Raw genomic sequence first — 23,811 nt, forward strand, 5'->3', positions numbered from 1 at the left:
AGCGGTATGATGGCTGGACATTCCCATCTTGTTTGTACTTGCGTATAATTGTTTCTACAGATGAACGAGGCACCTTCAGGTATCTTGTAATTGTACCCAAGGATGAGCCAGACTTGTGCAGGTCCACAATTCTCTTCCTGATAGCTTGGCTGATTTCTTTAGCCTTTCCCATGATGCTACACAAAGAAGCAGTGTGTTTCAGGTGTGCGGTAAAATACATCCACAGGTGTGTCTCTAATTACCTCAGATGTTGCCAAAAAAAGAAGCTTCCAAACACCTGACATCATCATATGGGCCGTCCAGAATTATTTAAAGGCATAGTAATCTTAGTGTATGGAAACTTTTGACTTTGCAGTAAGTAAGAAAAATGCCATAAAACATTCTCTCTCTCATTATTCTGGCTTTTGGCAAATATTAAAAATTATGGTAATCGTAACTGACCTAAAACGGGAAAGGTTTATTCTGATTTCATGTCAGATATTGAGAAAAACATCATATGTGTCTTATTATATAGTGGATGGAAACTTCTGGTTTCAACTGTATATAGATTCTAAGATTTGTTTCAGTATTTTCATGTGAAGAGCTGAAGCTGGAAGCACTGAAACAAAGCCACCTAATCCTATTCCCCCACCCACTGAGAAAAAGTCTGAAATTTCTGTACACCCCCCCCAATACTCATATAAAAAAACCTGTGGGGTCCGCATCCTCCAATTATACATTGAGAAAGCCTGAGAGTCAGGCTCCTCCCGCCTACTCTTTCATAACTTCTCTTCCCTATACTGTTTTTATTTAATGTATTCTTTAAATAAAGTTTTTCTATTATACTATTGTATGTGTGTGAAGGGTTCTGTTTTTTGCATTGGTTCTTCTACACACAGAGGAAGCCGGAGAGCCCTGCTCCTCCCGCTCACTTCTAGAGGAAGCCGGAGAGCCCTGCTCCTCCCCGCTCACTTCTAGAGGAAGCCGGAGAGCCCTGCTCCTCCCCGCTCACTTCTAGAGGAAGCCGGAGAGCCCTGCTCCTCCCCGCTCACTTCTAGAGGAAGCCGGAGAGCCCTGCTCCTCCCCGCTCACTTCTAGAGGAAGCCGGAGAGCCCTGCTCCTCCCCGCTCACTTCTAGAGGAAGCCGGAGAGCCCTGCTCCTCCCCGCTCACTTCTAGAGGAAGCCGGAGAGCCCTGCTCCTCCCCGCTCACTTCTAGAGGAAGCCGGAGAGCCCTGCTCCTCCCCGCTCACTTCTAGAGGAAGCCGGAGAGCCCTGCTCCTCCCCGCTCACTTCTAGAGGAAGCCGGAGAGCCCTGCTCCTCCCCGCTCACTTCTAGAGGAAGCCGGAGAGCCCTGCTCCTCCCGCTCACTTCTAGAGGAAGCCGAAGAGCCCTGCTCCTCCCGCTCACTTCTAGAGGAGGCCGGAGAGCCCTGTTCCTCCCGCTCACTTCTAGAGGAAGCCGAAGAGCCCTGCTCCTCCCGCTCACTTCTAGAGGAGGCCGGAGAGCCCTGTTCCTCCCGCTCACTTCTAGAGGAAGCCGAAGAGCCCTGCTCCTCCCGCTCACTTCTAGAGGAAGCCGAAGAGCCCTGCTCCTCCCGCTCACTTCTAGAGGAAGCCAGAGAGTCCCGCTCCTCCCGCTCACTTCTAGAGGAAGCCAGAGAGTCTTGGTTTCCCCGTTTATATATATAGAGTTCTTAATCATTTTTTGTAGCGAGAGAATCAGGAATGATATTATATAAAACTACACTGCTCAGCGTATACTCTGTCATCCTATGCTGTTCCCATGAAAAACTGATAAGTCGGCTACAAAACAATAAGTCACAGCTAACACTAAGTGGGAAATAAAGTCAAAACTGGACTAATTGCAGATAACAGATTTGCATTGAGAAGTGAAGGGCTATATCAAGGTGCGTAGTAACAGCAAGGCGTCTCACCTCATTGTCTTCTTCTCTGTTGTCATTCAAGGCGAAAGACATGGAAAAAAAAGAAAGAAAAAAAAAAAAAAGAAAGAAATGTAATTATGATAGGAAATAATCGATGAGAATAAACAGAAGAATTGATTGTGAACAGAAGCCATCATGTCCAGCACATGTATCTGTACGGCGGCCCAAGATCGAGGGTGACAAGCACTTACCTGTCTGCGGCTCTCCTGCCGGTCTCTGTGCTTCCTCTGGCTGGCGTGTGACTGGCTGCAGCGGTATCATGTCATTCGGCCAGAAGAGGAGGTACAGAGACCGGCAGGGAATCAGGCAGCGTTACAAGAGGGGCTGCAGGGCTCAATAAGAGGATTACAATTCATCTTTTTTTTTGGAAAATGTTGACTGATAGATCAACCCTCCATTAACAAGTGCGCTCTGTTCCTCTTATTACTGTCTGGAGACAGTTAAGGTTTGTAGAGGGGGATCTGAGGCCAGGCTTAGACTGCCCCTCCCTGGGGCTTTGTCACTTGCTGGAGGTCTTACTACAGTTTTTATAAAAAGCAGCTGCAGTGTGAATTGCGCTCTGGAGGTTACGTATCGCTGTGAGCATGCTCAGTAGTCTGCTGTTATTTACACGTTACTCGTCCCCCTCTCCGCTGACAGTTAACATGCACAGATTAGAGAAAAAAATCTGTCAATCAGTGGCAGGATGGTGGGGGGGGGGGGGAGCTCACGCTGCAGCCAATCCAGGGCTACTTCAACGGCAAGACAGCGAGCAAGTGACAGATGGCTGCGATCAGGTGACAGATGGCTGCGATCAGGACCTGTCACTACTTCACGCTGTCCCTTTAAAGGAAAACGTTCTGCAAAGTTGAACGTTGGGAAAAACCTGCTTAGGTAAAAGCACCCAACCCAGATACTGGCCTCCATATTCCCCAGAGAATCCCTGCCGCTCAGGCGGAGGGTATGACGGTATAACGGCCATACATTTACATGCGGCCCCCCGGAGAGGCTCATTCAGGATGATGCAGATACAGCGCCCGGCTCTATGCTACAGAGATCCTAAGGCTTCAATACTGGAAGACATTAACGAGCATTAACTACATAGTAACATAGGGTGAAGACCTAGGACTGTCGTTCGGCTTGTGAAAGCTTTCATTACTATGACAAAGCTACCAGAAGTCACTATAAGGCAAGGATTCTGCTGACGACGTATGAGAATTTATTTTCTCTCTCATTTTAGATGATCTGGAAATACTTAAGACCGGGACCTGGCTAATACAACCAAGACCAGCAGCAAAAATCCCGAGCGGCAGCTGCAGATTTCACTACAAATCCACGATGGAATTTGCTTTTGCAAATCCTGACCCTGTTAATGTCCTGCAGCGACGCAGAGAGATCGTCGGCATCTACGGATCCCCCCAACGTATAAGGCCTCGTCCTGAGAAGAAGTCGCGTGTGGAGCGACGCACAGAGATCGCCGGCATCTACGGATCCCCCCAACGTATAAGGCCTCGTCCTGAGAAGAAGTCGCGTGTGGAGCGACGCACAGAGATCGCCGGCATCTACGGATCCCCCCAACGTATAAGGCCTCGGTCCTGAGAAGAAGTCGTGTGTGGAGCGGCGCACAGAGATCGCCGGCATCTACAGATCATCACAACGTACAAGGCCTCGTCCTGAGAAGAAGTCGTGTGTGGAGAGACGCACGGAGATCTCCAGATCATCACAAGGTACGGAGATCTCCAGATCATCACAACGTATAAGGCCTAGTCCTGAGAAGAAGTCGTGTGTGGAGGGACGCACAGAGATCTCCAGGTATCTACAGATCACCACAACGTACAAGGCCTCGTCCTGAGAAGTCGTGTGTGGAGGGACGCACAGAGATCTCCAGGTATCTACAGATCATCACAACGTACAAGGCCTCGTCCTGAGAAGAAGTCGTGTGTGGAGCGACGCACAGATCTCCAGGTATCTACAGATCATCACAACGTACAAGGCCTCGTCCTGAGAAGAAGTCGTGTGTGGAGCGACGCACAGATCTCCAGGCATCTACAGATCATCACAACGTACAAGACCTCGTCCTGAGAAGAAGTCGTGTGTGGAGCGACGCACAGATCTCCAGGTATCTACAGATCATCACAACGTACAAGGCCTCGTCCTGAGAAGAAATCGTGTGTGGAGCGACGCAGAGAGATCTCCGGCATCTACAGATCATCACAACGTACAAGGCCTCGTCCTGAGAAGAAGTCGTGTGTGGAGCGACGCAGAGAGATCGCCGGCATCTACAGATCATCACAACGTACAAGGCCTCGTCCTGAAAATAAGTCGTGTGTGGAGCGACGCACAGAGATCTCCAGGTATCTACAGATCACCACAACGTACAAGGCCTCGTCCTGAGAAGTCGTGTGTGGAGGGACGCACAGAGATCTCCAGGTATCTACAGATCATCACAACGTACAAGGCCTCGTCCTGAGAAGAAGTCGTGTGTGGAGCGACGCACAGATCTCCAGGTATCTACAGATCATCACAACGTACAAGGCCTCGTCCTGAGAAGAAGTCGTGTGTGGAGCGACGCACAGATCTCCAGGTATCTACAGATCATCACAACGTACAAGGCCTCGTCCTGAGAAGAAGTCGTGTGTGGAGCGACGCACAGATCTCCAGGCATCTACAGATCATCACAACGTACAAGGCCTCGTCCTGAGAAGAAGTCGTGTGTGGAGCGACGCACAGATCTCCAGGTATCTACAGATCATCACAACGTACAAGGCCTCGTCCTGAGAAGTCGTGTGTGGAGGGACGCACAGAGATCTCCAGGTATCTACAGATCATCACAACGTACAAGGCCTCGTCCTGAGAAGAAGTCGTGTGTGGAGCGACGCACAGATCTCCAGGCATCTACAGATCATCACAACGTACAAGACCTCGTCCTGAGAAGAAGTCGTGTGTGGAGCGACGCACAGATCTCCAGGTATCTACAGATCATCACAACGTACAAGGCCTCGTCCTGAGAAGAAATCGTGTGTGGAGCGACGCAGAGAGATCTCCGGCATCTACAGATCATCACAACGTACAAGGCCTCGTCCTGAGAAGAAGTCGTGTGTGGAGCGACGCAGAGAGATCGCCGGCATCTACAGATCATCACAACGTACAAGGCCTCGTCCTGAAAATAAGTCGTGTGTGGAGCGACGCACAGAGATCTCCGGATATCTACAGATCATCACAACGTACAAGGCCTCGTCCTGAAAATAAGTCGTGTGTGGAGCGACGCACAGAGATCTCCAGGTATCTACAGATCACCACAACGTACAAGGCCTCGTCCTGAGAAGTCGTGTGTGGAGGGACGCACAGAGATCTCCAGGTATCTACAGATCATCACAACGTACAAGGCCTCGTCCTGAGAAGAAGTCGTGTGTGGAGCGACGCACAGATCTCCAGGTATCTACAGATCATCACAACGTACAAGGCCTCGTCCTGAGAAGAAGTCGTGTGTGGAGCGACGCACAGATCTCCAGGTATCTACAGATCATCACAACGTACAAGGCCTCGTCCTGAGAAGAAGTCGTGTGTGGAGCGACGCACAGATCTCCAGGCATCTACAGATCATCACAACGTACAAGGCCTCGTCCTGAGAAGAAGTCGTGTGTGGAGCGACGCACAGATCTCCAGGTATCTACAGATCATCACAACGTACAAGGCCTCGTCCTGAGAAGAAGTCGTGTGTGGAGCGACGCAGAGAGATCTCCGGCATCTACAGATCATCACAACGTACAAGGCCTCGTCCTGAGAAGAAGTCGTGTGTGGAGCGACGCAGAGAGATCGCCGGCATCTACAGATCATCACAACGTACAAGGCCTCGTCCTGAAAATAAGTCGTGTGTGGAGCGACGCACAGAGATCTCCGGGTATCTACAGATCATCACAACGTACAAGGCCTCGTCCTGAAAATAAGTCGTGTGAGAAGCGACGCAGAGAGATCGCCGGCATCTACAGATCATCACAACGTACAAGGCATCGTCCTGAGAAGAAGTCGTGTGTGGATCGACGCACAGATCTCCGGGTAGCTACAGATCATCACAACGTACAAGGCATCGTCCTGAAAATAAGTCGTGTGTGGAGCGACGCACAGATCTCCGGCATCTACAGATCATCACAACGTACAAGGCCTCGTCCTGAGAAGAAGTCGTGTGTGGATCGACGCACAGATCTCCGGGTAGCTACAGATCATCACAACGTACAAGGCCTCGTCCTGAGAAGAAGTCGTGTGTGGAGCGACGCAGAGAGATCGCCGGCATCTACAGATCATCACAACGTACAAGGCCTCGTCCTGAGAAGAAGTCGTGTGTGGAGCGACGCACAGAGATCTCCGGCATCTACAGATCATCACAACGTACAAGGCCTCGTCCTGAGAAGAAGTCGTGTGTGGAGCGACGCAGAGAGATCGCCGGCATCTACAGATCATCACAACGTACAAGGCCTCGTCCTGAAAATAAGTCATGTGTGGAGCGACGCACAGAGATCTCCGGCATCTACAGATCATCACAACGTACAAGGCCTCGTCCTGAGAAGAAGTCGTGTGTGGATCGACGCACAGATCTCCGGGTAGCTACAGATCATCACAACGTACAAGGCCTCGTCCTGAGAAGAAGTCGTGTGTGGAGCGACGCACAGATCTCCAGGCATCTACAGATCATCACAAAGTACAAGGCCTCGTCCTGAGAAGAAGTCGTGTGTGGAGCGACGCACAGATCTCCGGGTCTCTACAGATCATCACAACGTATAAGGCCTCGTCCTGGGAAGAAGTCGTGTGTGGAGCGACGCACAGAGATCTCCGGTATCTCCAGATCATCACAACGTATAAGGCCTCGTCCTGAGAAGACGTCGTGTGTGGAGCGACGCACAGAGATCGCCGGCATCTACGGATCATCACAACGCACAAAGCCTCGTCCTGAGAAGACGTTGTGTGTGGAGAGATGCACAGAGATCGCCGGGCATCTACAGATCATCACAACGTACAAGGCCTCGTCCTGAGAAGAAGTCGTGTGTGGAGCGACGCACAGATCGCCGGCATCTACAGATCACCACAACGTATAAGGCCTCGTCCTGAGAAGAAGTCGTGTGTGGAGCGACGCACAGATCGCCGGCATCTACAGATCACCACAACGTATAAGGCCTCGTCCTGAGAAGAAGTCGTCTGTGGAGCGACGTACAGAGATCTCCGGCATCTCCAGATCATCACAACGTACAAGGCCTCGTCCTGAGAAGAAGTCGTGCGAGGAGCGACGCACAGAGATCTCCAGATCATCACAACGTACAACGCCTCGTCCTGAGAAGTCGTCGTGTGTGGAGCGACGCACGGAGATCTCCAGATCATCACAAGGTATAAGGCCTCGTCCTGAGAAGAAGTCGTGTGTGGAGCGACGCACGGAGATCTCCAGATCATCACAAGGTACGGAGATCTCCAGATCATCACAACGTATAAGGCCTAGTCCTGAGAAGAAGTCGTGTGTGGAGGGACGCACAGAGATCTCCAGGTATCTACAGATCATCACAACGTATAAGGCCTCGTCCTGAGAAGTCGTGTGTGGATCGACGCACAGATCTCCGGGTAGCTACAGATCATCACAACGTACAAGGCATCGTCCTGAGAAGAAGTCGTGTGTGGAGCGACGCACAGATCTCCAGGCATCTACAGATCATCACAAAGTACAAGGCCTCGTCCTGAGAAGAAGTCGTGTGTGGAGCGACGCACAGATCTCCGGGTATCTACAGATCATCACAACGTATAAGGCCTCGTCCTGGGAAGAAGTCGTGTGTGGAGCGACGCACAGATCTCCGGGTATCTACGGATCACCACAACATACAAGGCCTCGTCCTGAGAAGAAGTCGTGTGTGGAGCGACGCAGAGAGATCTCCGGCATCTACAGATCATCACAACGAACAAAGCCTCGTCCTGAGAAGTCGTGTGTGGAGCGACGCACAGAGATCTCCGGTATCTCCAGATCATCACAACGTATAAGGCCTCGTCCTGAGAAGACGTCGTGTGTGGAGCGACGCACAGAGATCGCCGGCATCTACGGATCATCACAACGCACAAAGCCTCGTCCTGAGAAGACGTCGTGTGTGGAGAGATGCACAGAGATCGCCGGGCATCTACAGATCATCACAACATACAAGGCCTCGTCCTGAGAAGAAGTCGTGTGTGGAGCGACGCACAGATCGCCGGCATCTACAGATCACCACAACGTATAAGGCCTCGTCCTGAGAAGAAGTCGTCTGTGGAGCGACGTACAGAGATCTCCGGCATCTCCAGATCATCACAACGTACAAGGCCTCGTCCTGAGAAGAAGTCGTGCGAGGAGCGACGCACAGAGATCTCCAGATCATCACAACGTACAACGCCTCGTCCTGAGAAGAAGTCGTGTGTGGAGCGACGCACGGAGATCTCCAGATCACCACAAGGTATAAGGCCTCGTCCTGAGAAGAAGTAGTGTGTGGAGCGACGCACGGAGATCTCCAGATCATCACAAGGTACGGAGATCTCCAGATCATCACAACGTATAAGGCCTAGTCCTGAGAAGAAGTCGTGTGTGGAGGGACGCACAGAGATCTCCAGGTATCTACAGATCATCACAACGTATAAGGCCTCGTCCTGAGAAGTCGTGTGTGGAGGGACGCACAGAGATCTCCAGGTATCTACAGATCATCACAACGTACAAGGCCTCGTCCTGAGAAGAAGTCGTGTGTGGAGCGACGCAGAGAGATCTCCGGCATCTACAGATCATCACAACGTATAAGGCCTCGTCCTGAGAAGAAGTCGTGTGTGGAGCGACGCACAGAGATCTCCGGCATCTACAGATCATCACAACGTACAAGGCCTCGTCCTGAGAAGAAGTCGTGTGAGGAGCGACGCAGAGAGATCGCCGGCATCTACAGATCATCACAACGCACAAAGCCTCGTCCTGAGAAGACGTCGTGTGTGGAGAGATGCACAGAGATCTCCGGCATCTACAGATCATCACAACGTATAAGGCCTCGTCCTGAGAAGAAGTCGTCTGTGGAGCGACGTACAGAGATCTCCGGCATCTCCAGATCATCACAACGTACAAGGCCTCGTCCTGAGAAGAAGTCGTGCGTGGAGCGACGCACGGAGATCTCCAGATCATCACAACGTACAAGGCCTCGTCCTGAGAAGAAGTCGTGTGTGGAGCGACGCACAGAGATCTCCAGGTATCTACAGATCATCATAACGTATAAGGCCTCGTCCTCAGAAGAAGTCGTGTGTGGAGCGACGCACAGAGATCTCCAGATCATCACAAGGTACGGAGATCTCCAGATCATCACAACGTATAAGGCCTCGTCCTGAGAAGAAGTCGTGTGTGGAGCGACGCACAGATCTCCGGCATCTACAGATCATCACAACGTATAAGGCCTCGTCCTGAGAAGAAGTCGTGTGTGGAGCGACGCACAGAGATCGCCAGCATCTACGGATCATCACAACGTATAAGGCCTCGTCCTGAGAAGAAGTCGTGTGTGGAGCGACGCATAGATCTCCGGCATCTACAGATCATCACAACGTACAAGGCCTCGTCCTGGGAAGAAATTGTGTGGAGCGCAGTGTGGGGTCTCCAGGCATCTACAGATCATCACAATGTATAAGGTCTCGTCGCTTTCTCGTCACCGCGCTGTCCACAGAGGGCCACAATGTACCTCTCCATCTCACATACACACTGTGGTCACGTCCACTTGTCGGCAGGGTAGCTGCCATTCAGGGTTGGTGCATCGGTCGCTGATGCCAGAAGTTAAAATGACACTTTGCTGAGAGCAATGATATCATTGTGTCCAGTGACCGGTGGTCAGGTCGGCCAAGGATGAGACGCAGAGCGGTCGTTCGCCATGAACAATTTTTCCACTACAGCTTCCATAGAAGGAAAAACAAAGAAACTCAGGTGAACAGATATCGTCCATGGTGCGGCATTGGTCACGCCAGGTGCAGGCGGTCATCAGACATCTGCGGTGTACCTCAAGGTAAAGGGGTTTTCAACTTCATTTTTTCAGTCCAAGGTTAAAAAGGACACCAGCCGTACTTCCCCCGACATCCCAGTGATGCCTCACGGCTGCCTGTCTGGCCCCAGTCTTGTTGAGATAGTTGTGGTGACATCACGACTACAGCATCTGACCGCTGCAGATGATCACGCGCTGTAGATGGATCGTCACTACAGCAGCTGAGTAAACAGACTAGGGGCGGCAGCAGAGAAGCGACGTGGAGGATGTCAGGAGAAGGGTCTTCTTGGTTTCTGGATTTCCCGAATCTGACGTCCTTCTCGTCTGCTGCTCTCAACGCGTTTCTGGTCGCCTTAACATGGCAATTCCACCAAAAGTGATCTCATCTGTGACCGTTACCTGATGATCGCTGGTGACGCGCTCTGCAGCTGCCATGTATAGTGATACATAGAGGATAGAGATCCGCGTTACAGAGCCGAGAAAGAGCTCACTGAGCAACCACCAGTAACTCACTCAGCAGCTGCCATGTATGGTGATACATAGAGGATAGAGATCCGCATTACAGAGCCGAGAACGAGCTCACTGAGCAGCCACAAGTAACTCACTCTGCAGCTGCCATGTATGGTGATACATAGAGGATAGAGATTCGCGTTACAGAGCCGAGAACGAGCTCACTGAGCAGCCACAAGTAACTCACTCTGCAGCTGCCATGTATGGTGATACATAGAGGATAGAGATTCGCGTTACAGAGCCGAGAACGAGCTCACTGAGCAGCCACAAGTAACTCACTCTGCAGCTGCCATGTATGGTAATACATAGAGGATAGAGATCCGCATTACAGAGCCGAGAACGAGCTCACTGAGCAACCACCAGTAACTCACTCTGCAGCAGCCATGTATGGTGATACATAGAGGATAGAGATCGGCATTACAGAGCCGAGAACGAGCTCACTGAGGAACCACCAGTAACTCACTCTGCAGCTGCCATGTATGGTGATACATAGAGGATAGAGATCCGCATTACAAAGTCGAGAACGAGCTCACTGAGGAACCACCAGTAACTCACTCTGCAGCTGCCATGTATGGTGATACATAGAGGATAGAGATCGGCATTACAGAGCCGAGAACGATCTCACTGAGCAACCACCAGTAACTCACTCTGCAGCTGCCATGTATGGTGATACATAGAGGATAGAGATCCGCGATACAGAGCCGAGAACGAGCTCACAGAGCAGCCACAAGTAACTCACTCTGCAGCTGCCATGTATGGTGATACATAGAGGATAGAGATCCGCGATACAGAGCCGAGAACGAGCTCACAGAGCAGCCACAAGTAACTCACTCTGCAGCTGCCATGTATGGTGATACATAGAGGATAGAGATTCGCGTTACAGAGCCGAGAACGAGCTCACTGAGCAGCCACAAGTAACTCACTCTGCAGCTGCCATGTATGGTAATACATAGAGGATAGAGATCCGCATTACAGAGCCGAGAACGAGCTCACTGAGCAACCACCAGTAACTCACTCTGCAGCAGCCATGTATGGTGATACATAGAGGATAGAGATCGGCATTACAGAGCCGAGAACGAGCTCACTGAGGAACCACCAGTAACTCACTCTGCAGCTGCCATGTATGGTGATACATAGAGGATAGAGATCCGCATTACAAAGTCGAGAACGAGCTCACTGAGGAACCACCAGTAACTCACTCTGCAGCTGCCATGTATGGTGATACATAGAGGATAGAGATCGGCATTACAGAGCCGAGAACGATCTCACTGAGCAACCACCAGTAACTCACTCTGCAGCTGCCATGTATGGTGATACATAGAGGATAGAGATCCGCGATACAGAGCCGAGAACGAGCTCACAGAGCAGCCACAAGTAACTCACTCTGCAGCTGCCATGTATGGTGATACATAGAGGATAGAGATCCGCGATACAGAGCCGAGAACGAGCTCACAGAGCAGCCACAAGTAACTCACTCTGCAGCTGCCATGTATGGTGATACATAGAGGATAGAGATCCGCGATACAGAGCCGAGAACAAGCTCACAGAGCAGCCACAAGTAACTCACTCTGCAGCAGCCATGTATGGTGATACATAGAGGATAGAGATCCGCATTACAGAGCCGAGAACGAGCTCACTGAGCAACCGCCAGTAACTCATTCTGCAGTCTGCCATGTATGGTGATACATAGAGGATAGAGATCCGCGATACAGAGCCGAGAACGAGCTCACTGAGCAGCCACAAGTAACTCACTCTGCAGCAGCCATGTATGGTGATACATAGAGGATAGAGATCCGCGTTACAGAGCCGAGAACGAGCTCACTGAGCAACCACCAGTAACTCACTCTGCAGCAGCCATGTATGGTGATACATAGGGGATAGAGATCCGCGTTACAGAGCCGAGAACGAGCTCACTGAGCAACCGCCAGTAACTCATTCTGCAGTCTGCCACATACAATGATGCATAGAAAATGTAGAAGACAAAGAAGACAAACTCAACAAAATTTATAATAAAACTGAATTTAAAAATGATTTTTTAGCCAAATGTAATGTCCCCTTTCTCATCCTTTGAGCTTCTTGTGAAAGACACCGCAATGATGTGACGCGGTGCGTACATTTGTGATGACTTTGATTTTTCGACCCCAACTGAATCCTGCCGCGGGACGACCTGCCAACCCCCCACGAGTCTCCGGAGATCGCCAACGTCTCCCTCACAACCTAACTAGTGCTGGAATAAAGCGGGCGCGCAGGAATAAAGCGGGCACGCAGGAATAAAGCGGGCGCGCAGGAATAAAGCGGGCGCGCAGGAATAAAGCGGGCGCGCAGGCTTCTGCCCTCAGTAATGATGGTTAATGAGCCCAGAATTAACCCTCCCCGGCCCTGACAGATGGACGCTCTCCCCGCCTACCCTCCGATGGTGACATCAGAAATTCCACTAAATCACAGAGCTGGCATTATACTGTTCCCCGGTGACGGGCGACCGTAGTCATAGCAACAGGGAGTTTATCAGTGATGCCGGAGCCAGGAGGCGGCAGGTGTTACTTGACTGCCACCCAAATGTGTCTATGCAAAAATGCATTTTATTTAAGGAAACATCCAGTAGAAAAATGAGTTCTGGCACAAGAGAGAATCGGTCTATAAGATAGTGCAGCCCCCTACCGAGGGGATGGTGGGGTTCAAGAGAGTCCGAGAGGTCAGATTACACGCCATGTATGAAGGACAGCAGTGTACACAGAGGACGACGAGGAGGACGGCTGAGCACCACCATGCTACAGGAGAGACCCCCTCCTCACCGCTCAGCAAGCGGCTACAGGAGAGACCCCCTCCTCACCGCTCAGCAAGCGGCTACAGGAGAGACCCCCTCCTCGCCGCTCAGCAAGCGGCAACAGGAGAGACCCCCTCCTCGCCGCTCAGCAAGCGGCTACAGGAGAGACCCCCTCCTCACCGCTCAGCAAGCGGCTACAGGAGAGACCCCCTCCTCACCGCTCAGCAAGCAGCAACAGGAGAGACCCCCCTAGCAAATAATGGGAGACTTTACCTCAGAAGCTTAAAAATACAGAGTACAGCTCTGAAATATAATACAGTATTCAGTAATGTAAAGCACACAGTGACTGCACCAGCAGAATAGTGAGTGCAGCTCTGGAGCATAAAGGAAAAGACAAACTTTACATGCCAGAAATGCAAGCTTGTGACTCTGTTAGAGGAAAAGGTGCAATGTCTTCATTACAGAATAGCTACACTGAAGCTCAAATAAGAAGATGAGGATCTCCTTGACGGAGCAGAAGAACTTTTCATCGTTCCTGCAGAAGCCAAGAGTAGAAATAACTATTGCGAATGTTGGAAGAGAAGCAGCTTTCAATGTTCCTGCAGAAGAGAAAAGCAAGCAAGTGATCCACAGAAGCAGGAGGATGAGGAGGCAGCCAGCACCCATAGCCCTGAAGAACCGCTACCAGGCTGTCATGCAGGACAACGACGAAGATCCACATCAAAAAAAGTGCTCTGCCCACAAAGAGCACTCCGGTAAGAAATCAGAAGCCTCTTCAAGGGAGAAAAAGAAGCGCTGTGGTGACGACGAAAAGGAGAGTGGTGGTCGTGGGGGGCTCCCTACTGAGAGGAACAGAAGAAGCTATCTGCCGACCGGACATCACCAAAACCAGAAGTGTACTGTCTTCCAGGTGCCCAAATCAAAGCGGATAGGGCATCAAGAGTCTTCAGTGCCACAGACAACTACAGAATGGAACAAATGACAAAGCAAAACAGGACCTGGAAGCTATATCTAGAGACTGAAGACCTAGGCCGGAAAGTGAAGGACCTGGAAGCTATATCTAGAGACTGAAGACCTAGGCCGGAAAGTGAAGGACCTGGAAGCTATATCTAGAGACTGAAGACCTAGGCCGGAAAGTGAAGGACCTGGAAGCTATATCTAGAGACTGAAGACCTAGGCCGGAAAGTGAAGGAACTGGTAGCGCAGGTCGTCTTCTCATTCAGCCTCCTAGTGGATGGACATGGAGCAAGAACAGGATTCTACAGGTGAACAACTGGCTACGTCAATGGTGCCGTCAGCAACGTTTTGGGTTTCTTTACCACGGAGTGAATGACTTGTATGATTGACTTTCCTTGCATCTTACAAAAACAGGAAGAAAAAACATATTTGGTGGACGCCTTGCTACACATCAGGAAAGCTTTAAACTAGAGCATTATGGGATGGGAAATATACGGCCAGAAATAAGTATGCAGCTAGTGAATTCTGCTGAGAAGCTATTAGAAGTGGAAAGAACAAAAGACAACAAATTCTAAATGAAAACAAAGAAACCAAAATGTGTCTATACAAATGCACAGAGCAAGGGAAACAAAGAAGAATTGGAGCTGCTAACACAGGATGAGAGATACGATGTCATAGGCATCACTGAGACTTGGTGGGACGATACACATGACTGGAATACAAGGCTAAAAGGATACAACTTATTTGTAAGAAGCATGCTCAACACGAGTGGAGAAGGTGTTGCATTGTATGTTAGGAAGCCACAGAGATCCAAGCTTCAGAGAATGGTAGCTCTGCAGAAACGGTTTGGGTAAGAATACAAGGAGAGAAGAACCGAAAGGACACTATTGTAGGTGTTTGCTATAGGCCACCTGGACAGACTAAAGATATGGATGAACTCTTTTTACATCAGATCTCTTGGTTCTCAAAAAAAAAAAAAGTACGACATAGTGATCATAGGAGATTTTAACTATCCAGATATTTGTTGGGAATGTCTCTCAGGCAAAAGTAATGGGTCCAGAAAATTCTTATATATTCTCTCGCTGACAACATTATCTTTCAAAAGGTAGAAGAGAGAAACAAGAGGATCTGCCATCTTGGACCTAATTCTAACCAACAGGGAGGAAATAGCTGAGAAAGTAAAGGAGGCTGGGAATGTAGGAGGCAGCGATCATAGAATTTTGGATTACAAGAGGAGGAAGACTTCAAGGTTGGACTTCAGAAAGGCAGATTTTAATGGACTCAGAGGGTAGGAAAGGTAACCCTGTTCTAAAGGACAGAATTGTCCAAGAAGAATGGGAGATTTTACTAAATTAAATTCTCACTGCACAATCAGTAACAATCCCGAAAAGAAGGAAGGATTGGAAGCATTTAAAGACACCAGGATGGATGAACACAGAACTGAAACACTTGCTAAAAAGGAAAGAAGAAATGTATATTAAATGGAAAGAGGGGGCATATCTAAAGAAGAATATAATGCTGTGTGCAGGGAATGAAGGGCAAGAGTTAGCAGAGCTAAAGCCAGTAATGAAGTGAGGCTTGCAAGGGAGACCAAAAGCAATAAAAAAAAAAAAAGGATTTTGGGGATAGGCAAAGATGCTATAGGATTTTTACAGGATGAAAAGGGTAAAGTGGTCAAAAATGATGTTGAGAAGGATTAACTTTTAAATTCCTATTTTGCATCTGTGTTCTCTAAGAAACCAAATGTAACATCAACTGATCTTCACTGCGCTATCGAAGGAATAAAAGAATCCACATTATCTATAAACAGAGAGATGGTGAGAGAACACTTAGCTAATTTACATCTCCTGGTCCAAATGAACTACATCCTAGGATACTGAAAGAGATGGCAGAGGAAATTGCACAACGACTAGCCAGAATCTTTGAAAAATCTCGGAGAACAAGAGAAGGGCAAATGTTGTCCCTAACTTCAAGAAAGGAAACAAGATGGAGCCAGGAAATTATAGGCCAGTGAGCCTTACTTCTATACCAGGAAAGATCTTTGAACAAGTTATTAAACAACATGTATGTAAGTACTTGGATATGAAGACAGTAATTAATCAGAGCCAGCACGGGTTTGTAACAAACAAGTCATGTCAGACTCATCTAATTTCCTTCCATGATGGAATCACTGACTGGGTGGATCAGGGAAATGCTGTAGATATAGTATATCTCGACTTCAGCAAAGCATTTGATAAAGTATCTCACACTATCCTTATTGAAAAAAAAATTACCAAGTATGGGCTCGGGTTAGGTGGACTCATTAGGTGGATTCAATGATCGTACTCAAAGAGTGGTAATAAATGGCGGCACATCCAATTGAAAGAGTGTGGGGTACCACAAGGCACTGTCGTGGCCTCAGTGTTGTTCAACATCTTTATAAATGATCTAGATAAGGGAACGGAAGAAAACTAATCAAATTTGCAGCCGATGCAAAGCTAGGAGGGATAGCTAACACTAGAGAAGACAGAGAAAGGATTCAGAAGGATCTAGAGAAGCTTGAACAATGGGCAGCGACTAATAGAATGGTATTTAACAGGGAGAAATGTAAGATTCTACATCTGGGAAAGAAAAATGAAAATGACATCTACAGAATGGGAGGAATATAACAAAGCAACAGCACGTGTGAAAAAGACTTGGATATACTAATAGATCACAGACTGCACAAGAGTCAACAGTGTGATGCAGCAGCAAAAAGGCAAACACAGATCTGGGATGTATTAGGAGAGGCATACAGTCTAGATGATGTGAAGTCATTACCCCCCTCTACTCCTCCTTGGTCAGACCTCATCTGGATACGGTGTACATTTTTGGGCATCACAGTATAAAAAAAGGACATTGAAAAACTGGAGCAAGTTCAGAGAAGAGCGACCAGGATGGTGAGCGGACTGCAAACTGTCCGACAAGAAAAGGTTAGAGGATCTGGGAATGTTTAGCTTGTAAAAAAGAAGGCAAAGAGGAGACTTAATAGCTGTCTACAAATATCTGAAGGGCTGTTACATTGTAGAGGGATCATCCTTATTCTCATTTGCACATGGAAACATGAGATGCAATGGGATGAAACTGAAAAGGAGAAGATACAGATTAGATATTAGAAAGAACTTTCTGACAGTGAGGACGATGAATGAGTGGGACAGGCTGCCACGAGAGGTGGTGAGGTCTCCTACAATGGAAGTCTTCAGAGGCTGGACAGACATCTGTCTGAGATGGTGTAGTAAATCCTGCATTGAGCGGGGGATGGACAAGATGACCCTGGAGGTCCCCTCCAACTATAATATTCTATGCAATACTGTAATGTATGTACACAGTGACTGCATCAGCAGAATAGTGAGTGCAGCTCTGGAGTATAATACAGGAGGTAACTCAGGATCAGTAATGTAATGCACGTACACAGTGACTGCACCAGCAGAATAGTGAGTGCAGCTCTGGAGTATAATACAGGATGTAACTCAGGATCAGTAATGTAATGTATGTACACAGTGACTGCACCAGCAGAATAGTGAGTGCAGCTCTGGAGTATAATACAGGATGTAACTCAGGATCAGTAATGTAATGTATGTACACAGTGACTGCACCAGCAGAATAGTGAGTGCAGCTCTGGAGTATAATACAGGATGTAACTCAGGATCAGTAATGTAATGTATGTACACAGTGACTGCACCAGCAGAATAGTGAGTGCAGCTCTGGAGTATAATACAGGAGGTAACTCAGGATCAGTAATGTAATGTATGTACACAGTGACTGCACCAGCAGAATAGTGAGTGCAGCTCTGGAGTATAATACAGGATGTAACTCAGGATCAGTAATGTAATGTATGTACACAGTGACTGCACCAGCAGAATAGTGAGTGCAGCTCTGGAGTATAATACAGGAGGTAACTCCGGATCAGTAATGTAATGTACGTACACAGTGACTGCACCAGCAGAATAGTGAGTGCAGCTCTGGAGTATAATACAGGATGTAACTCAGGATCAGTAATGTAATGCACGTACACAGTGACTGCACCAGCAGAATAGTGAGTGTAGCTCTGGAGTATAATACAGGATGTAACTCAAGATCAGTAATGTAATGTATGTACACAGTGACTGCACCAGCAGAATAGTGAGTACAGCTCTGGAGTATAATACAGGAGGTAACTCAGGATCAGTAATGTAATGTATGTACACAGTGACTGCACCAGCAGAATAGTGAGTGCAGCTCTGGAGTATAATACAGGATGTAACTCAGGATCAGTAATGTAATGCACGTACACAGTGACTGCACCAGCAGAATAGTGAGTGCAGCTCTGGAGTATAATACAGGGTGTAACTCAGGATCAGTAATGTAATGTATGTACACAGTGACTGCACCAGCAGAATAGTGAGTGCAGCTCTGGAGTATAATACAGGGTGTAACTCAGGATCAGTAATGTAATGTATGTACACTATGACTGCACCAGCAGAATAGTGAGTGCAGCTCTCGAGTATAATACAGGGTGTAACTCAGGATCAGTAATGTAATGCACGTACACAGTGACTGCACCAGCAGAATGGTGAGTACAGCTCTGGAGTATAATACAGGATGTAACTCAGGATCAGTAATGTAATGTATGTACACAGTCACTGCACCAGCAGAATAGTGAGTGCAGCTCTGGAGTATAATACAGGATGTAACTCAGGATCAGTAATGTAATGTATGTACACAGTGACTGTACCAGCAGAATAGTGAGTGCAGCTCTGGAGTATAATACAGGAGGTAACTCAGGATCAGTAATGTAATGTATGTACACAGTGACTGCACCAGCAGAATAGTGAGTGCAGCTCTGGGGTATAATACAGGATGTAACTCAGGATCAGTAATGTAATGTATGTACACAGTGACTGCACCAGCAGAATAGTGAGTGCAGCTCTGGAGTATAATACAGGATGTAACTCAGGATCAGTAATGTAATGTATGTACACAGTGACTACACCAGCAGAATAGTGAGTGCAGCTCTGGAGTATAATACAGGATGTAACTCAGGATCAGTAATGTAATGTATGTACACAGTGACTGCACCAGCAGAATAGTGAGTGCAGCTCTGGAGTATAATACAGGGTGTAACTCAGGATCAGTAATGTAATGTATGTACACAGTGACTGCACCAGCAGAATAGTGAGTGCAGCTCTGGAGTATAATACAGGATGTAACTCAGGATCAGTAATGTAATGCACGTACACAGTGACTGCACAAGCAGAATAGTGAGTGCAGCTCTGGAGTATAATACAGGGTGTAACTCAGGATCAGTAATGTAATGTATGTACACAGTGACTCCAACAGCAGCAGAATAGTGAGTGCAGCTCTGGAGTATAATACAGGATGTAACTCCGGATCAGTAATGTATGTGCACAGTGACTGCACTAGCAGAATAGTGAGTGCAGCTCTGGAGTATAATACAGGATGTAACTCAGGATCAGTAATGTAATGCACGTACACAGTGACTGCACCAGCAGAATAGTGAGTGCAGCTCTGGGGTATAATACAGGAGGTAACTCAGGTTCAGTAATGTAATGTATGTACACAGTGACTGCACCAGCAGAATAGTGAGTGCAGCTCTGGAATATAATACAGGATGTAACTCAGGATCAGTAATGTATGTACAGAGTGACTGTACCAGCAGAATAGTGAGTGCAGCTCTGGAGGATAATACAGGATGTAACTCAGGATCAGTAATATAATGTATGTACACAGTGACTGCACCAGCAGAATAGTGAGTGCAGCTCTGGGGTGCAGTCTCTAAGGTTATTACATGCTGGGTAAAAAACAGCTAAATAATAACGCCCCATCGCTACACATATGGATGACTGAAGCCACAGTCCGTTATCAGACGCAGCAGGGCCTTCATTGTGGAGTCGGTCCCCTTCCCCTCGTGTACCGGGGTGGGGGGAGCAGAGACTGCAGATAATGATATAGTTACATATATGTATAGTCACAAACAAGTGCATTTACTGTTGGTCAGGAGGCCTCTGCGATTCCTCCTGTTCTGAATCATCATCTTTTTCTGCCCTGAAAAGACAAATACACACACATTAAGAATACGAGCCGCATGATGTAAAGGGTAAGAGTGCAAAAAACTGTTCACAGCCCTACTATAGCAGTGCTAATGGCTGCGCAGCGACCTGAGGGGCGAACCGGCATTGATCTATATGGTGAAGGCCGCCATGGACTGATGACAGGTAAGGGACACCGTGCAGGAAATCCAGCTCCGGGCTCAGCCATATACAGGGAGGCACAGGAGGCCTTATATTTGGGGTTTGTAGGGAGTTCAGCTCCGGGCTCAGCCATATACAGGGAGGCACAGGAGGCCTTATATTTGGGGATTGTAGGGAGTTCAGCTCCGGGCTCAGCCATATACAGGGAGGCACAGGAGGCCTTATATTTGGGGATTGTAGGGAGTTCAGCTCCGGGCTCAGCCATATACAGGGAGGCACAGGAGGCCTTATATTTGGGGTTTGTAGGGAGTTCAGCTCCGGGCTCAGCCATATACAGGGAGGCACAGGAGGCCTTATATTTAGGGATTGTAGGGAGTTCAGCTCCGGGCTCAGCCATATACAGGGAGGCACAGGAGGCCTTATATTTGGGGATTGTAGGGAGTTCAGCTCCGGGCTCAGCCATATACAGGGAGGCACAGGAGGCCTTTTATTTGGGGATTGTAGGGAGTTCAGCTCCAGGCTCAGCCATATACAGGGAGGCACAGGAGGCCTTATATTTGGGGTTTGTAGGGAGTTCAGCTCCGGGCTCAGCCATATACAGGGAGGCACAGGAGGCCTTATATTTGGGGATTGCAGGGAGCTCAGCTCCGGGCTCAGCCATATACAGGGAGACACAGGCGGCTTTTTATTTGGGGATTGTAGGGAGTTCAGCTCCAGGCTCAGCCATATACAGGGAGGCACAGGAGGCCTTATATTTGGGGATTGTAGGGAGCTCAGCTCCGGGCTCAGCCATATACAGGGAGGCACAGGAGGCCTTATATTTGGGGTTTGCAGGGAATTTAGCTCCGGGCTCAGCCATATACAGGGAGGCACAGGAGGCCTTATATTTGGGGATTGTAGGGAGCTCAGCTCCGGGCTCAGCCATATACAGGGAGGCACAGGAGGCCTTATATTTGGGGATTGTAGGGAGTACAGCTCCGGGCTCAGCCATATACAGGGAGGCACAGGGGGCCTTATATTTGGGGATTGTAGGGAGTTCAGCTCCGGGCTCAGCCATATACAGGGAGGCACAGGAGGCCTTATATTTGGGGTTTGTAGGGAGTTCAGCTCCGGGATCAGCCATATACAGGGAAGCACAGGAGGCCTTATATTTGGGGATTGTAGGGAGTTCAGCTCCAGGCTCAGCCATATACAGGGAGGCACAGGAGGCCTTATATTTGGGGTTTGTAGGGAGTTCAGCTCCGGGATCAGCCATATACAGGGAGGCACAGGAGGCCTTATATTTGGGGATTGTAGGGAGTTCAGCTCCAGGCTCAGCCATATACAGGGAGGCACAGGAGGCCTTATATTTGGGGTTTGCAGGGAATTTAGCTCCGGGCTCAGCCATATAAGGGAGGCACAGGAGGCCTTATATTTGGGGTTTGTAGGGAGTTCAGCTCCAGGCTCAGCCATATACAGGGAGACACAGGAGGCCTTATATTTGGGGATTGTAGGGAGTTCAGCTCCGGGCTCAGCCATATAAGGGAGGCACAGGAGGCCTTATATTTGGGGATTGCAGGGAGTTCAGCTCCGGGCTCAGCTGTATAAGGGAGGCACAGGAGGCCTTATATTTGGGGTTTGTAGGGAGTTCAGCTCCGGGCTCAGCCATATACAGGGAGGCACAGGAGGCCTAATATTTGGGGTTTGGAGGGATGACTCCCGATCCCGCTATTCACACTGGGCTCAGCAGAGCGGGTGGTTTTTACAAGGTGCAATTGGGGGGGATAAGTCGCTGCCAGAGATTTTCAAAAGGGAGAAATGGATGGGGCATGCTGAAATTAAATATGTTCGATCCTTTTTCCTTCCCATCTGCCACCTCACTGAGTCACATCTGATATTCAGCTGCTGCTGTGGGTTAGGCAGACCATTATCCTATGTCTATGGGGTCACGTTGGCCCCCGTTACAGCTGGAGATTTTGTAATAAGCGGGGGGAGTTCATACTCGTCAGGATACATGCGTATCATGTATTACCTCCATCCATGCCCAGGTAACAGGGGGAGCCGGTAATTTGAGCTTTATCAGGAAGGAAATACATGTATGCATACACCCCAGTATAGGCGGCCCCTCCATACTGTAATGATACTGGGGGTCTCCCTGACTTCAGGATGAAGTTATTACAGTGAGTGGCTGTGACCGAGAGATCATCAGGACGGCTCTTCAGTGCTCTGCCGACCCTACAGGACTACAACCCCCAGAATACACAACCAGTAGTCGGAGGGTGAGGGGTACAAATAAGTGTTTAACACTTCGCTCTCCATAGAGGCGCCACATACAGGCAGCACAAAGTCTCTCCCTGACAGCTGCCCATAGCATTTGGGTCATGACTGGCAGCCATGTTTGCCGTTGTTGTGATCTACAATGGACATTTATCTCGGCTCATCCATGGACGGCCCAGAGATCCGGTTGTCGGACCAGTCCTGGGAGAACCCCGAGTGGTTCCCAGAGGAGCAAACTATTAAAAACCTCACTGACCGCTGCTCAGGAACGCGAGGCACCTAACAAAGCGGCCAAGGAGCGAAGCGGCAAGATCCGAGTGCCGGACCCATCCGGGCAGTGCAGGGAAGGACTACAAGCCTGAAAGCCATCATTCACAGGCGCCAGACTAAAACGCCCCACCCCCGAGTGACAGCAAGATGTCTTTGGCAAATCTACAAAGTCGACCTTTACATGCATAACCCCGACCCAACTGATAGCGTCCACCCCGGACTGGACAAACAACTCTCCCCCCGGCCCAAAGCCGTCTGACCCTCATCAGTTATACATAAAAATATCACCCAGATCAAAGTGCACGACGGCCTGGACCCTAAAGGGGATTTTACACTGCAAGATCATCGTTAACGTGCATGGCTAAAAACTCATTTCACGATTATCTCGCCATATAAACAGGCTGCCGAGCACCTGATGAATGAGCGAAACGCTCGCTCATTGGATGAAATGATCTTCCGTGCAGCATAAAAGATCGTCGCTCTCGGCAGCGCATCGTCCTCTGTAATCATCACTCGCAAGAACAATGGCGGCCTGTGCGCGGAGCGATCTAGTCTAGTGCAGTCTGGTATGGATCGGTGAGTGCGCATCGTTTACTTTGGTCTGCCGATTGGCGGTCATATCGTGCCAATGGTCCCTCTGTGCAAAAAGACCTTAAAAGGTAGTCCCCCCAAATCAAGATCTCTAGGGTCTCTATCTACTGTGGTGTGCAGCCAGGACGCCAACCCCAACTGTGGGATCTGGGACTGAATGGACTGATTTACTGCCACAGAGTCATTCATCGTGATGAATCTGAACCTAATCACTGCAATCAATGGTCCCAACGAGCTTGTGATCCTCACCACTGCCAAGATCTCTGCCTGCTGTAATGGAACAGAGTCCTCACCCAGTAATGGCGGGAGCACAGAGGAACGTGCATCGAGAACTGCCCGTGTGACCCCAGC

At 49.0% G+C, this 23,811-nt stretch overlaps 1 protein-coding gene across 1 annotated transcript in view; it reads right to left on the reverse strand.

Moving 5' to 3' along the window:
- The window catches only part of SETD2 (SET domain containing 2, histone lysine methyltransferase), a 58,488-nt gene that overhangs the window by 29,143 nt on the left and 5,534 nt on the right, over positions 1-23,811 (reverse strand). The window contains exons 2-3 of the mRNA XM_073677097.1: positions 20,141-20,197; positions 1,916-1,931 (exon numbers count right to left, since the gene is read on the reverse strand). Of these exons, the coding sequence (XP_073533198.1) occupies positions 1,916-1,931; positions 20,141-20,197 (73 nt within the window). The remainder of the gene's footprint in view (positions 1-1,915; positions 1,932-20,140; positions 20,198-23,811) is intronic.

Source organism: Phyllobates terribilis, unplaced genomic scaffold (assembly GCF_046119375.1).
Source record: "Phyllobates terribilis strain yellow unplaced genomic scaffold, ASM4611937v1 Scaffold_4__5_contigs__length_816908805, whole genome shotgun sequence".
In the NCBI taxonomy this organism is placed as follows: Eukaryota; Metazoa; Chordata; class Amphibia; order Anura; family Dendrobatidae; genus Phyllobates; species Phyllobates terribilis.